The 17,147-nt window shown below is 29.4% G+C and overlaps 2 protein-coding genes across 3 annotated transcripts; one reads left to right on the top strand and one right to left on the bottom strand.

Moving 5' to 3' along the window:
* Positions 1–66: 66 nt before the first annotated feature.
* On the top strand, positions 67–11,422 carry LOC114132612 (membrane-bound alkaline phosphatase-like). The gene is made up of 9 exons (XM_050201331.1): positions 67–209; positions 2,700–2,750; positions 3,939–4,171; positions 5,655–5,866; positions 8,008–8,137; positions 8,219–8,402; positions 8,753–8,925; positions 10,646–10,901; positions 11,029–11,422. Exons 1-9 carry the CDS (start codon positions 101–103, stop codon positions 11,220–11,222), a joined length of 1,542 nt encoding a protein of 513 aa, XP_050057288.1. The 5' UTR covers positions 67–100; the 3' UTR covers positions 11,223–11,422.
* A 642-nt stretch (positions 11,423–12,064) lies between these two features.
* Positions 12,065–15,856, bottom strand: LOC114132610 (acylamino-acid-releasing enzyme-like). 2 transcript variants are annotated; one of them, XM_050201325.1, is made up of 13 exons: positions 15,565–15,856; positions 15,273–15,487; positions 14,995–15,158; positions 14,781–14,926; positions 14,446–14,713; positions 14,049–14,197; positions 13,788–13,962; positions 13,465–13,716; positions 13,273–13,401; positions 12,993–13,201; positions 12,625–12,704; positions 12,317–12,532; positions 12,065–12,235 (listed from the first exon to the last, which is right to left on the bottom strand). In XM_050201325.1, the coding sequence occupies exons 1-13, from the start codon at positions 15,571–15,573 to the stop codon at positions 12,124–12,126; spliced, it is 2,124 nt and encodes a 707-aa protein (XP_050057282.1). In that variant the 5' UTR covers positions 15,574–15,856; the 3' UTR covers positions 12,065–12,123. The 2 variants fall into 2 exon arrangements, with proteins under 2 accessions (XP_050057282.1, XP_050057281.1); XM_050201324.1 differs by lacking the exon at positions 12,625–12,704 and adding an exon at positions 12,755–12,834 and having other exon boundaries at positions 15,565–15,819.
* Positions 15,857–17,147: the final 1,291 nt, after the last annotated feature.

Here is a 17,147-nt window from a genome sequence, read left to right as displayed (position 1 = left end):
ACGATACTGTTTTGAGTTTTCCCAGTCATTCGGTTTACACCGGACACGCCAGACAGATTAGTTTCAAGAAACTGTCATAAGTCTCCGTAGAGACGTTAACATGATTTCCTCTCACTTTAGGTTGTTAATCAAAATATTAATCATTTTTGTTTACGCCAGAAACACAATTGCTCGGTCGAAACCATATTCAAAGCCCAGGTCATCGATTGGTAAGTTTTATTTATTTAAAAAAATATATATAACTACCTACTATATTAATATTATTATTGAAGATTTCCTCGTTAAAATTAAAATGCTTATAATAATTTTATGATTGTGGGATAATACTGATTTTCTACTATACTTTTGGCACCAATAAACTGAGTAAACTCTCTTTTAACTTAAATGTTATTCATAGATAGTCCATACAAGTACCTATTATTTCAAAAATGTATTGTGATTTGCAATTAGCCATTTATATTACATATTTTATTAAAAAATATACACAAAACATAGAAAATAAAATATAGCTATACAGATTCTCTATTTTTATATTAATACAATAATTATACAATGACATAATGTAGTACTTACTTAAACGGTTAATAATAAGTTAAAAAATATTTACATATTTACATATATATATATGAGTATATTATACTGAAAATTATTTTACACCTATGCCATAATATATTATAATTTATAATATACACACAGGAATTCAAATTCCGATTTTATCACATTGTTATAGATATTATACGATAAATCTACAATTGTCTTTGTGTATACTTATGTGTTTATTATTTTTTTTTTTATTCCGAGTTGATATTATAAATTAAATTTTCTTCGATATTTTTAAATTTGTTAAATTTTTTTAAAATGTACGAAGTCCATATTTTGTTATAAATATTTTTGTAAGGAAAATGTACATAGGTTTTATATAAAAACTCCTACGCCATTGTAGTCAAAGTAAAACAAACTTACTTTTATTATTTCTTATTTTAATATTTTATTTTTAAAAAACATAAATCTTATTAAGACTTTGAGGATTTTTAGTGAATTCATTTATTACAATTTAAATGTAAATATTTAATGTTTTTTAATGTGTATTTAGGTACACTCGTGTGATAATGTTTTATTTATCGTTCAATATGACGTTATATTATCTATGTTTTACTATAATATACATTTGAGTATTGAGAATTATCATATTCGTTTCGAATTCCAGTCATAGATGAGTTCAATACATTATATTTTACACATTTCACATTATTTTATATATTATTTAAAAATTAAATTAAAAAAAACAACATTAGTCAAGATTATTATTTTGCTATAAATGAAATGAAACATTTATTTATTTTTTTAAATCATGAATATAATGTATTTATGTGCGATGTGTCTATGCATGCCTATTGAATTAATTATTTTTACAATAAACTATCGTGGTTAAATTCTCACATTTGTATTTATATGATACATATAATAAGCCAACTTAGTTTTCATACTACTTATTGATAAGTTCCATATTACATTATGTAATATGGTGTTTAATATCTAATCGTTCTTGGTCCGTGATTTTAGTTAAATCATAATAGCTACCTATTTACAGTTCTAAATTATAACTTAAAAATATCGCATTACAGTTTTTAGATAATTTATGTTATTTTCACGTATTTACTAAGAGGACTATGCCGTGTGTATACTCTACATGTGTGTTGTCTCCGTCTTACTAATGCATAATACACCAAAATTAATGTTCAACAGTCCCAATGCTATGTCGTTAGCTTAATTAATAGAGGGAATTGAATTACTGTCATACTTAAAGCCTAAAGGTAAGAACATCTTGATTAATTATCATTTGGCGGTATTTGAATTTTTAAGCATGATATGATTATTAAAGTATGTAAACTATTACGATTTAAAAATTCTTAAAAACGCCGATAATATTTTCACTTTTAAGTTTAATAATAGGTCAATTAACTCCATATTATTAAACCGTATGACACAAAATTGGAAATGTTGAACATAAATTTGCTATGTTATTGTACATTTGTAAGATGGAGACAAGCAGACAACATAGACGATAGACCTATACGGGTGTTGTGTCCTCTTAATATTAACACATTGCAATTATTATCAAACTTTATAATTTTTCCATTTATATGAAAAGATAATTTTAATTTTTACTCATCTAAATGGGCTTTAGATATTCGTTATTTGTTTCTTTGAAATATAAAATAGTATAGTATTGAATGTATGCCAGCATATTGCTGTAAATGCTAAAAACATTTGTACAGATGAAATCTAAAAAAAAAAATATTTTTAATTTAAGAAAATTGTTCATAAGTAATCTTTCTGTTAATATATAACTACAAATTTAAATACTTACCTATACAATATTGAATATATTAAATACGCTGCAGTTCTTTGAACTCGAAACATTCCTATAGTGATCAGTGGGTTCCCCTTAATTCTGTTTCCCGTGTGATTATCACATTTTGACGGCAGCGAGGTCGTCAGAATCAAAGTCTACCTAGTCATTTACATTTCTTGACACGGTCTTATGATATCGTCTATGATTTTGCACCCATGACTGCATTAGGGGTCAATCGTTACATATCGATTGGCATACGATTACGACATAGCCATACGTAGGTAACTACCCACATCGGCATTGATGGGCGTTTCGCATCAATTGGTTCTATTTGATTTTCCAGATGATTATTTTGCAGACAAGGGACGGCCTCTACAGCAGACACGAGAATATGGTAAGTGTGAATACCTACTCCAAAAGAAAATTTGATAGCTATATAAAAAAATTAACTGGTCCTGGTCGTGATTAATCTTAAAATATTATGTCAGCAACTACTATAAGCATACAAATTAAAAATATTTTCATGAATTAATATATCTATTTATAACACAGCTGGAGGCCGCAAGAGCGTTATTCCATTAAGTTGTAACCTTGACTAGACTTATTCAATTATACTTTTACAGTTGTGCCTCTCTGTTTTCTTGTATATAATATGTGCCAAATGTTACGTTTATTAATACATCAATCATGTTATATAAACGTCTATTGACGATCATCATATTTTCAAACACATACCTTTGTTTAATGTTTATGCAGTAAAATATATGATTATAATAAAAAACTATAGCGCACTGGTCTGGTCATCTGGATGATATTATAGAAGCTCGTATAAATATTAAAAAAATATTATTTATTATTATTTACGTATATGTTGTGTTTAAATTAATTTTATAAATTTCGTTTAAGAATAATATTATATCTAATAATATAATATACACATTTCGTACAGCCATTCCTACAGTGTGACTTAAATTTAATGAAAATTGATGATACAACAAATTATTGCAGGCATATTTCGAATTTTGTTTTTAAAGACGTTTCATAAAATTTGACTGTATAAAAACTGGAACGATGCTCCTGAAACATATATCTAATATCTATATATGTACTTACTAAGTATAGGATATTACTGTATATTTAGATTTATCTACGTTCACATCGCATAAAAATTCACAATACACAAATAATATAGTATATGCATTGGTGCATTGTACCAAGGTCCTAACTGAAAAAAAATTTGGGGGGGGGGTCCAACATTTTTTTAAATATTCTGAAATATTTACTGAACACTTGTCATTTTTATCTATAGTTTACATTAAATATTTCTACTTTTATAAATTTTGGGAGGGGGTCCGGATTTCTGACCCCCCTTTTACGGCCTTGCATTGTACACATATAAAATTTTACTGTAGAAAACTATACCTATTACTATTAGTATAGAATAAATCTTATATATTAGTTATATTTTTATATCGCTTATGTTCATTATTATGCTAAAGATTCATAAAGATATCCCTTCGATTTTAAATAATTATTTTACTCGATTCGTGTAATATACCTAATACCTATAACCTATAAATAGATGCAAGCTTTTGGATGAACCGGGGCATGTCCGACCTGAGGCGTCGGCTCAAAGACTTAGAGAAACCGATCGTCGGTCGGGCCAAGAACATAGTGTTCTTCTTAGGCGATGGCATGTCTATAGCAACAGTGACCGCGGCCAGAGTGCACATGGAACAGTTATCCGGCAGCGCGTTTCCCGACGGTAATGCTTCGCTGACGTTTGAAAACTTCCCGTACACCGGATTGGTCAGGGTACGGTATATTATACGCTATGTTATATGTACTATGTGTATATTATTATTATTTGTTCGTCTACGAACCCCCGAGGGAATTTTAAGAAGTGTGAATATAACAGGAATTTTGAGGACACACGAGTCACGGGCAATAAAGGCGGTATTTAAAATTAGATACGTATATAATAATATACATGAGAGAAGAATCTTTTTTGAACACGATCAGCAAGTCTATAGAAGTATAGAACTGCAGGTCTTTGGTTTTAACTGTACAAGAATACATCATGGATACCAAATTATGTTTCGCCCTAAAGCTATGTGTTCTAGACTCCGTAGTGTCGATAGTTAAAACGAGGCAAAAATAGTACAACCCTGCAAACGTTTTACATCGTAATTATTATACTAACGAGTATAACGGTTATACCTTATGATTGGGCACCTTTTTTTTTTTTTTTTTTGAATCGTAACACGGGAGGAAATCGCGTGAGCACTATTGCCTCCCGTGTTACATCTTTTATTGTTTTAACTATAAAAATGACAATGCAATAAATATAATACAAGTAACGAGGGGCTCTACCACCTACATTTTAGCCTTCGGTTCACATTCTATCTTAACTTAACCAGTCGTTCTCTGGCTCTTCTGGCTTTTTCTTTCTCCCATTCCACCTCTTCTCTGGTCTTCAGGATCTTTATGACAGTTGCTTCGATTTTGTCCCAGTACTCCTTTGGACTGAGCATTAACCCAACAACCTTTTCCGGTGTTATTTCCTTCCCTATGTACGCTTCCAATTCTCTCCGTATTACGTACCACATCACATTTGAACACTGCGTGCTCGACGTTTTATCCACTCCGTGCATGCACAGTTGGCACTAGTCTGTGTCTCTTCTTTTGAATCGGTGTAGGTATTCACCAAAGGATCCATGCCCTGATAGAAATTGAGTAAGGTGATAATTCACGTTCCCGTATCGGCGGTCTGTCCATATTGCGATATCCGGTATCAATTTTCTCGTCCACTCTCCGGTGATTGCTCTTGACCAATCTTCCTGCCACTCCTCCTCTATTTGTCTTCTGTTGGCTTGTGTGTCACATACCTCGTATCTGTTTGCTCGCTGTTTCGCCTCAAGTCTTAGTGGTCTTGTTGATGCGATTATTACGCCTATGGCTGTATGTGAAACTGTTTTGTAGGTACGCGGAGGCTGTTATGAACGACATTCTTCCATATGATTGGGTACCTAGCTAGTCGACATTCAACAAATAAAAAAAAAATAATAATAATAGGTTCCAAAATCATTAAATATATACATTTCATTTGTATGATATAGATTATATTATATACCTTATGTTGTACGTCATATAATATATACTCTATATTGTGACGAATTCCATCTGATGAGGATTTTTAATATAATATATTTTGCACGTTTACACGTTAACATTTCTATTTTTTCCATACATACGTATCCGTGTGTGTTTGTGTATATACATACATATATATATATAGACATACTGTGTTGACAAACAAGTAGCCGATTCGGCTTGCTCGTCGACTGCTTACATGACCGGCGTCAAGGCGAACTCGGGCACGGTAGGCGTGTCGGGCGCCGTCAGAGAAAACGATTGCAAAGCGTCGTTAGAATCCAAGAACCAAGTCGACTCGATATTGCGGTGGGCTCAGATGGCTGGCAAGTCTACTGGGATTGTCACTACTACAAGGTGAGTAAATCGGATGTCAGCCGTGTTCTGAGTAAGTAGGTAAATATACGTACGTGCTATACATCATTGTATAAATGCCAACATACAGCTATTAAGTATATATTATACGATTTGATTCTATGAAAAACATTGAAAAAGTTATCATAAAGAGCACAACAATAAAACCACATCAAATTGATTTAAATTTCCTAGGAATATTTACTTTGGGATCGACTTTTTTAGAGTTTTATAAAATATTTGTGATGTGAAAAAAGTAAGTACTTTTTATGGGCATTAAGTTTTATACCAATTTAATAGCGTATATTGATCTAAAGTGTTTAATCCCAGTGAATTACGAGTATATATCTATAGTACCTAATACCAATTGAAATTTATGTTACTATAAGGCTATAAATAGGTGTGACATGTATGCAGAATGTAATACGCCATTGCCAATAAATCCTGATAGTAATAATAATGGACAAATTTTTATAAATCAATTAATATTTTTATCCAATTTTAACTTTACAGTAGAGATTATATTTTTGCGGTAATAAAATAAAATAATAATTGAGCTCATGAAGTCATGACAAACACTTTTGACGAAAACATAAATACATTATACTTTAATTATTTATTGGTAATTTTTTATAATTTATTATAAGTTTTCCTTATTTAATTGAATTTTTTTTGCTAATACAAGACCCAGACCGGTTTCAAGATGACTACATTTTAAAATAAAGGTGGGATGAACATTTCTTGATTATAGAACCAGATATATAAGACCACCCACCAGGAAAAAGTACAATTATTACTATAATTATACGATCTACTCTACTATTATAACCGTTATTATTCTAAGGTTATAATACGTATTATTCTATTACCTTCATTATATAATATATTAGTGGTCCATTAATGAGATAATATATAAACTCTTTATTATTGACCCATTCAAGATACATCTATATAAAAAGTTTATTATTTAATAATACTTCAACAATGCAACATAATAATGGATGGGTATTATAATAGTACGTGTATACACGCGATATACACGCCCTAAGACTACCCGCATGTATCGCATATACTTATATCAACAATAATTATTACCAGAAGCTGTCTGATCTTGCAATTTCTAAATTTTGAGTAATTAGCTCATTTTTATTAAGTTGAAAAAGCGAAAAAAACAGATTTATACCTGATACAGGTACATTATACATTAGGTATGTTGCTATTTAGGTATATTATACCTATTAAAATATCAAAACATTAAGTTAGATAACAGCAGGAAGTTATAAATTACAATTATGACAGTTTCTACGTTATCCCTTAACAATTTAAAGAAAACACAACCCAAAGACTTCATCAGTAGTCTTATGACTTATGGGTAATATTACATAGTATATATATTATAAACATCAGCTGTTTACCTCTAAGCCCTAAGGCAATGTACTATAGCGATTCACCACACATGGCCACCCGCATCTTTTATAGTAATTAATTTACTCAAATTCTGATTTTTGGAATTTTTTAGTAAGTACCTAGTACCTAATATATTTTATAAGGACTTAAAATTTACATGTGCCCTGTATAGTGTGTACCTATACTTATTTTTTTCAAATAAGAATCTCTCCCTTTCTATACAAACATTTTAATGAAATAATTTTTTTTTTTTTTAATGTTCTTATGCTTTTAAATCTTTATTCAAACTTGTAGTTACCTATTGAATTCAAAAAATTGGTTGACAGTTGAAAAAAAAGCTAATATCGCCACAAGACACACCTTAAATTATATAAACATTTTAAATAATTAAAAGTATGGTCTTTAGTCTTTCCGTATAAAAGTTCTTACTTAACATTTTCAAAAATCTAAATTTAAACAAATCAATTAATAATTATTAAAACAAACATGGGGATGAACAAGCTTTCAGTGAATATAATGTATATAATATTATATATTATGAATGATCAGTGGTTGACGACGTTGACGTACATTACGTCATATTAATATAATATTGATATTTAGAGTTGTATTCAATACATTCAACGTACTCGGTAATCATTTATTTCAACACGAATGGGCAAAAGACTTAATTATAATTATTCTGATTTAAATTTAATACCATCGATTCACGATATATCTTGTTTTGTCGTCTATAGAGTAACGCACGCGTCGCCGGCTGGCGGTTACGCTCATTCTGCAAACAGAGGTTGGGAAAGCAGCGCACCGGACGATTGTTTGGATATTGCTCAACAGTTGATGACTCAATCGCCCGGAATTGAGTTAGATGTACAAAAACAAGACGATTTTTAGTCGGAATAAGGATTTTCCGATACTTTCAGTTATAACAATGTATGATACAATTTTCAGGTAATTTTGGGAGGAGGTCGACAAGAATTCTTGCCAAAAAATATGAACGGTAATCGAGAGGATGGCCGAGACCTGATCGCCGAGTGGAAAGTGAACATGATGAAGAACCACCGAATGTACGAGTATGTGAAAAACAAAACGGAACTGTCGGACGTGAATCTAAAAGACGTGGATAAACTATTAGGTGATTAATAATATTATATAGTACATGCATATATATATTTTGTACGTATATAACACATTTCCACATTAAATGTAAATTTAGCAGTAATGCGTTCAATATATCGAAAAAATCGTTTATTTTTTACAATTTTAAAATTGACTAGGTATTACTTGCCTTTATTTTTTTTCAATCCCATTTCTTCGTGTTTGTTTTCAAAACAACAACTTGAATAACCTGTAGAACACTTTCATTGATGACAATAAATAATTGAAAGACATTAAAAAAATATCGATATGCATATCATATCATTTATAATACTTGGTCACCAATACAACATAAATTATTGAAATTTAATTATATTATAATTTAAGGTCTATTTTCCATGAGCCATATGTCTTATACGGGCACCAAAGAAGTGGAAAGAGACGAACCATCACTTAGCGAAATGACTATGGCGGCTATCGAAGTATTGCGGAAGAACGAAAACGGATATGTACTATTCGTTGAGGGCGGTCGAATCGATCACGCACATCATCAGAATTTGGTAAGCGCATTCGGAATTTCACGCGAGTACAGTTGATATATTTGTTCAAAATACACAGTATTAACAACGCCTAAATTGCCTTAGCTTAATATAAAATACTATAAATATATTAGCCCACTCTGCTCAAGTTAAAATTAATCCATACAATTGTCTTGCGTATTATAAAATAATACCTGTGAAAATGACCACATGGGTGTACGCTAACCTAACCCTAGCCGGGACGCCGGGTATATGCCGTGCGGTCTGTGGCATAGAGTATTACTCTATGGTCTGTGGAGCCAACTTGTTTTCTTTGCTCTTCTCTGAAGTTAAATTTTTAAATTTTTTAGTTTTTTTTTTAAGTTTTTGATTGGTATAGTTAATAAACCTTGCAATAAATCGTAATCAATTTAAAAACCTAACCTATACAAACTTCCCCTGCGAAAGAGTCTGCGCTCGCCTATGCCCATCATAGGCGTATGTAGAGGGAGCTTGGGGGAGCTTAGCTCCCCACAGCATTATTTCATTCTGATAAATTATTCTCATTATATTGATACTATACCTATTATAAATGATACATTGGAAATTTAAAATGGGTCTTCAGTCCTTCTCCAATATATTTTATCACCATACTCCAATACCGATATGCCTGTAAAAACCTAGTCAAGGTCGGTTCATCCATTTCGAAAGCTTTTCCTGACAATAAAACAGAAGACAGAAGCAAAATTCGTTTGTATATGTGTTTCATGCAATATTACAATTAATCGTATATAAAGATTAAACGTATAAGGATAACGCCATATTGTCTGTGAACAAAAAGTATAAATAACGAATTGAACAAAGTTTTAGTTAATTTAATCATTAATGGACAACTAAGTGTACGATGGTAACAACTACCTATGTTGCTGGATACCGTACATAAAATCAGAAAACAATTTATACATCTATGCCCCTAATCGTAAAAACGAATAATATAGTTTAAAGGGAATTATTAGAAAATCGATAAAAACTTAGAAAAATATTTAAAAAAATATATTTAGTCTTGATGCCTGAGAAAAGAATAATTTTTGAAAAATTCTGCTTTTAAGTGGTCAAAAATATTTGAAAGTGCAACACTGGCATGATAGCTATATAAGATCGGCAAGTCAGAAATATCATCTACAAAATAAATCAGAAAACCAAAAATATTATTTATACGCACGCGTAAAGCTAAATGTTAGCATTAGGAAACCAAATTTAACACGAATGCACTTTGAACGATCAATTAACAGTTAGTTTACATATACATATTGTTTTTCTTTATATAAAATATAAGATCATATTCAATCATGGTAAATTTTTTTTGACTCTTTTATCAAATAACACTAATTTGAAAAAATAAGTATTATTTGATAAAAGAATCACTTTGTATAAAAACAAAAAAATATTCGATTTTCATGAGTTAAAACAAAATTCACAAGTTGAACTCTAGGATGAAAAGTATCCTTCGAAAGATTGTCAATAAAAAACACAGAAAAAAATCATACCGATAGATTTTAAGATTTTGTACCCTAGTACCCTACACAAAATAATGCATCATCAAAGATTGATGTATTACATATTATTAAATAGAATAGTTTTATTTGTATATATGTATCACGTTAAACTATTATAATTATTTTTATTGTCTCTATCAATTTTTGTTTGCTGAAACTGCCAACAAGAAGAATATTATCTAATAATACTGTATACTTAATACTAGGCACACATGGCGTTAAGCGAGACGATTGCTTTTTCTCGGGCTGTGGATGTAGCTGACACCGTCACCGACCCAGAAGACACTTTGGTAGTGGTTACGTCGGACCATTCACACACAATGACCATAAACGGATATCCATCTAGGGTTGACAAGATCGTCGAGCGCGTGGAACGCGGCGGCGAAAGTTATTCGATTTTGAGTTACGCCAACGGCCCATCTGCCAAGTTCCACAAGTACCAGAAACAGCCGTCCAAGTACGGTAAGTGAAAAATTAATTTCGGTACACCCCGCAGCCTATATAATGTACACACTCGGCGCACTTTATCTAATACTAATAATGTACATAATGTTTTTCTTTTGCCACTCGGCATATTCGAACTATGTAGGTGATAAATTCGATCTATACCCATCGTTGGTACCCATGTCCCTGGAAACACACGGCGGTGAAGACGTGGCCGTGTGGGCTCGAGGACCGTGGGCCCATCTATTCGTTGGGAGTTTTGAACAGAACGTACTACCTCTGATCATGTCGTATGCGTCGTGCATAGGTCCAAGCAAAGGGAAGTGCTCAGATAGATAATAATTTATATGTAAATATTAATTATTATACGCGATACTCCTCATTTTACTATTAATTTTAACGTGATTTTGTATATTACCGTTGCCCGTTACTGTGATGTTTTGTTAATTTTTGTACACAATTGTGCTCATTTAAAGATGACCATTATCGTTGAAATATTACTTTATGGCTTAACGTAATATATTATTTATTTTTATTGACCTTGTTCTCATTAATTATCGATACACTATAAAAATTAAATAGGTACCTACTTAAAAAATATAACTATTATTAATAATAATTCAGTATTACAGTCCACAAAGAGTGGCCAACTTACACATTAATAATTAATAGCGTATGTATTTAAATAGAAAACTATGATGAATCAAATGATGAAAAAATTATTTTTAGGTATTTTTTTAGTTCATTAAAATCCACATCCTAATAATTGATTAAATACTTTATGTGTTTGTAGGCTAAGTTATTAGACTTTTTTAATAACTGAGGCACAGTGCGATTTTTTTTTTAATATTGGTGAGTTAAATTAATAAATTTAAGTATGATTTTCAGTTAGATTTATACTTGATCTATAAAATAATGGTGTAATAATTTGAGATTGACTTTAATAATTATCATTCACTTTAATGTTAATAACACTGTAAGTAATTTAAAATGTAATATTTCACTTTACAAATAAAAATGTATGCTTCTAAGATTTAAAAAATATATAGAACACTTTATTTATAAATTTGAATTAAATAACACTTTCATCGAAGTATTAAAAATTGTACAATAAAATAATTTAGTGTTTTAATTTTACTACTGATAAGAAATATTCATAGATAATATATAAATAAATAGAATTCAAACCCATGAATAATATATATTTATAGCTATATTATAATAATAATAGTTTAGATTATTATTCAGAAACATCACTTGAATACTTTTCAAACCATAGTGCAGTGTTAATTGAACTATCCATGTCTGCAGAAACAGTACTTAATGGATGGCAATCATTGTACATCAATACTCTGCAATTATAAAAAAAAAGATAGTGAACTTAAGTTAAATAAGATTTTAACTATACAGTTAAGAATAAGTAAAATGTTTACCTAGCTGTAACACCGTGCTTCTTAAGAAGATGGTAATATGACAGACCTTGAGACGAGGGAACACGTAAGTCTTTATCACCAAGCAATAAAAGTGTAGGAGCTTGAACTTTGTGAACATTTTTGCATGGCGAACAATCGGCTAATTTCATTAAAACTTCTTTGGAATTTGCCAAACTATCTACTTCAGAGTAATTATAACCACCTTCTGCAATATCCCTACAAATAAGTGATAATAAATAACTGTTTTTTTAAAAGTTAGAAGTGTATAGCAGATGAATTCCTACAATTGTCAACTGAATTATTCTTACCAATCTGGTATATCAGAAGTAACAAAAAGCGATAGTAAATCAACACAAGGATTTCTAGTTGATACAGCTTTAAAAATATTCTAAAATAAAACAGACAACATGAAAAACATCTGCTATACATATAACATACCAATCAGGAATATCTGTTGTCCCAAACATAGTAATGAGATCAGTAACAGGATTCAGAGCACACACTGCTTTAAATAAAGACTGAAATTATATTATTTAAAAAAAATTATTACTGAAAGAGGCTTTCAAAACACAGGAAACACCAAATATTCAAATTGAGTACCTACTAATTGTTTCATTAGAATAGAATATAAATATACAATGAACTATTTAGTATTTCGGTAGAAATAAATACTCACTGGATACTGTCCACTTAAATGTGTAACTAGAAAACCACCATGTGAACCACCATACAACAACAATTTTCTATTTGACCACAAAGGATTAGATTGCACTGCATTATAAACATCTTTAACATCAGCGTCACCTATGTTACCAAGCAATGATTCAACATAATCTTTACCGAGACCTATCGATCCTCTGTAATTGATAAATAACACAGCAAAACCTAATAATAACATATAAAAAATAACTAATAATTAATAACTCTAATCAAAATATTATTTTAACTTTTTTTACCTATTTGAACAAAGAATGCAGCATCCGCTATAAATGAATCCAAAGATGCCGAATGAGGACCCCCATGAGGCCATACAATTAAAGGACAATTACTATTTTTTGGTCCATAGAAAATTGTAGTAGGTTTATCTATAAATTAAATTAAATACTTATTTCAAGTCTATATGAATGATTTAGTTATTTGAATCTTACCATGAAGAGTATAACCATGTTCAACAATAAAGTTATCACTATTTGGAAGACTACGAGATGGAGAAATTTCATGAATGGAAATATTTGTAAAATCATATCCTTCAGATATAGAAGGTATTTTGATAGCAAATAATTGTCCAGGTTTATTAAGCGATGATTTATGACAAACTAAAATATCATTGAAAACATCTAATACACTAACACATTCATGGAATGGTTTTGTAATTGGAAGATAATGGATATCTTTTGACTCTGAAAAATTAATAAAATTTAGAATTTCAAAATGTTTTATAAATTTACTAATAAATCAGAGAAACTATTACCAGTATCAATAGCGAAAGTATGTATAGAACCACCTTGAGGAGTGCTCAATACAATGGTTTTATCATCATTCAGCCAACTTCTTTTTGGTATGGCTTGATTATACAGACCATAGAATGGCAATTGTTCATTGTTGACTTGAAGAATTTTATTATCAAAATCAACAACTGTAGTAATCTAAATTTATAATAAATAATTATATTAATTCCTAATATTAAGCATTATTACAATAGAACTGGAAAATAAAATGTTAACAAAATAACCTCTTTTGTAGACCAATTACAACACATCAATTTAAAACATGAATGATGTGGTCCATCTGCTAAGCGTTCTAACCATAAAAGTTTTGTGCCACTCAAATTGAATGTGGGACTTTTCATAGACAATTGTTCTGAATTTTTACTCAACACAGCTAAAATATTAAACAATATAAAATAACAAGTAATAACTAAAATACATGACTCATCTTATGGCAACCATTGATATACCTACCTACATTACTACATAAGAAAAGCCAGTATTTCAAAATATTTAAAGTAAAACTTTTAAGTCATAAAATGTAATAAAAAAGATCTTAACTAATATTCATCAGAAAATTAGAAGTACCTATAATAGATTTAGATGGTTATATTTTTTTAAATAAAAATAATAAAAACTTACTATATTCGCCACTTAATGTAAGAGAAAATACATGGCTAGGACGATTAGTACAGTAAATTAGACCCAATTTACGAGGTGTAATTGTATATCCGATTGCCACAACTCCTTTTCCATCAGGTATCCAAGTTGCAGTTGCAGGATTTATATCATTTGGAATATTTGGAAGAACATCTATACTATCTGTTTTTATATCACACACAACCAAAACTGGAGTAATCTTTCCAACCAATTGTTCACCCCAATCTTGGCTCCAATCATATTCTTTACCCTGCATATTCATCATTAAAATTACATATAAAAATCTTAGACAGTTGTACAATTAATATTAGGTATACCGGTACAATGTCATTATTAACACCATCTTTCTGAGCCGATGCTTTTGATTTTTGTTTATAAAACGGTTCAGACTTTGGTATTTTTTTTTCAGCAATATAAACAATTTTTGTTTCATCAGGAGACCACTCTAAAGTTCCAAATTCACCTATAAAATAATAATCACTAATCAGAATTTAAAAAGAACATTGAGTTTAATGTATAATAACAAATTACCATCAGCATAAATTTTTCCATGAACATCTAAAGCACTCAAGTCATAATTTTTCACCAGAGAACAATCAGCCCATACTTCTAAATATTGTTTGATTTCCTTTCCAGATTCCACTTCTCTGACTACACAAAAATACTTGTTCGACTTTGAGTGTGCGCTTATCAACCTAAATGGAAAATGCATACAATTTGTTTTTATTTTTAATTTATTAGTTTTTCATGTATTATTAGGTATCACTTGGGTATTAGTATCACTGTGTTTATGTGTAATTTATACTTACTCGTTTGTTATATCAGTTGGCGGTGATGTTAAACTGTAAGTCTTATAATCTGAAAAAACTGTTTGCCGGAACCTGGTTTTGGCTTGCCTTTCCAAGACCCTTTGAACCCAAACAGAATGAACACTAACAGAAGATTTTGATCCATCAAATATTCTAGCAGATAATAATGCTGGATATTGAGTAGCTACACGATACGCTGCTACAATTTTATCCAACTACAATGTTACAAAATTAACAATGATATTAATAGCATATTTATACATTAGCTTTTCATAATAATTTAATTTCTTACTTGAGACATTTTTAAGTCGTACTTAAATATATATTTCTATCTACCTATTCGTAATAATTTCGTGAATAACGTATATGAAGTTGGGTGAGTAAAGTTAGGGGACCATTTTTCGGACGATTAGTGATAAGAAACACCGTGTACTGAGTTGCGTTTCAATGTAAAATAGGCGCAAAACGTTTATAACCTTTACTTAACGTCCACAAACCATGAGATGACGCAATGATAATGATTATGAAGCCTAAGTAAACAGGCCAAAGTCCCAAGTGACTATTTTTCGTGCAATCGCAGTACGACTGATACGAGTTGCAACGTTTATCCTTTCGTGTTTTTTAATTTTAATTTAATTTTGAATTCCGTTAAATATTTTTTTGAAAATATATCAAGAACGACAAAAACTAAAAACTTTGTATTCAATTTTTTGATCTTAGATCTGTAGATTACATATCAACAAAAGTTTTTAAAAATGTTTTAACTTAAAAATATTTAATACATTTTTGAGATTATTTGAAAAATTTTATTAAAATTCTAACTTTAAAATCTTATATAAAAATATATTATAACTAAAGATTTTCGAAATATTTTAATTTATAAATAATATATATTATACATATAACTTTCTATTAACTTTCAAGTTGTTAATCAAATTTTTTTAAAATAAACTAAAAAAAATGTTCAATTATCTATAAATAACTCAGAGTAAAATATGTATTAAAAATTACAACAAACACAGAAAATGATAATAATACAAATATTTCAAGAATTTATTGTGTATTAGTGTTATTCGTCATTGTAATTAATAAGTAGGTACTTACATTTATTGCTCCACAGTCTAAAATACATAAAAGTATATCATTTTTTTATAGACACCATTTAAAGTTTAAATCTTGTAAAATGATGTAGGTATCTCGTATCTATCAGTATATATGATATATCTATATTATAATATATTGAAGAATTTTAGTATACCTAAGAGTTTTGTATAAAAACTATTTTTATAGATTTGTTATAATTACTCATAAATTATAATATATCTAAACAATAAGTAATAGCGCAATAATGCTTAATACACTATTATAACTTTTAATCATTTATTTGAAATTGTTACCTATATAGAAGTTAGAAGTGTGAATTTATTTATATTAATATATTATTTTAAACAATACTAGTTACCTACATGTATGGTAAGTAATAACTGGTATTTAAATAACAAAATATAGGAGTGTCAATTTAGATTTTAGATAATGACTTTTAAAAATTGTTATTAAATTATCAAAATACTCATTTACTCATAATAATAAACAACCTACCAAAGTATAGTAAACGTATAAATACAAAAGAATATAAATATATAATTATAAATGAACAAATATGAAAAATTTAACTGTATGTACATTTCAATTAAATTTTATTTCAAAAACATTAAGTGTTTTGTAAGAGTATTGATGTATATTTTTAAATTAGAAATACATTGAGCCAATATTACATCAAAATTCACATTATAGTTATAAGTCCATTTTGAATCAAGTTTTCCAGACCTTTCATAGATTTGTCTAAATCAATTAAATCGACCACATAAAAACTTT

Source organism: Aphis gossypii, chromosome 2 (assembly GCF_020184175.1).
Source record: "Aphis gossypii isolate Hap1 chromosome 2, ASM2018417v2, whole genome shotgun sequence".
Taxonomy (NCBI): Eukaryota; Metazoa; Arthropoda; class Insecta; order Hemiptera; family Aphididae; genus Aphis; species Aphis gossypii.
This window is presented reverse-complemented; position numbering and strand designations above follow the sequence as displayed.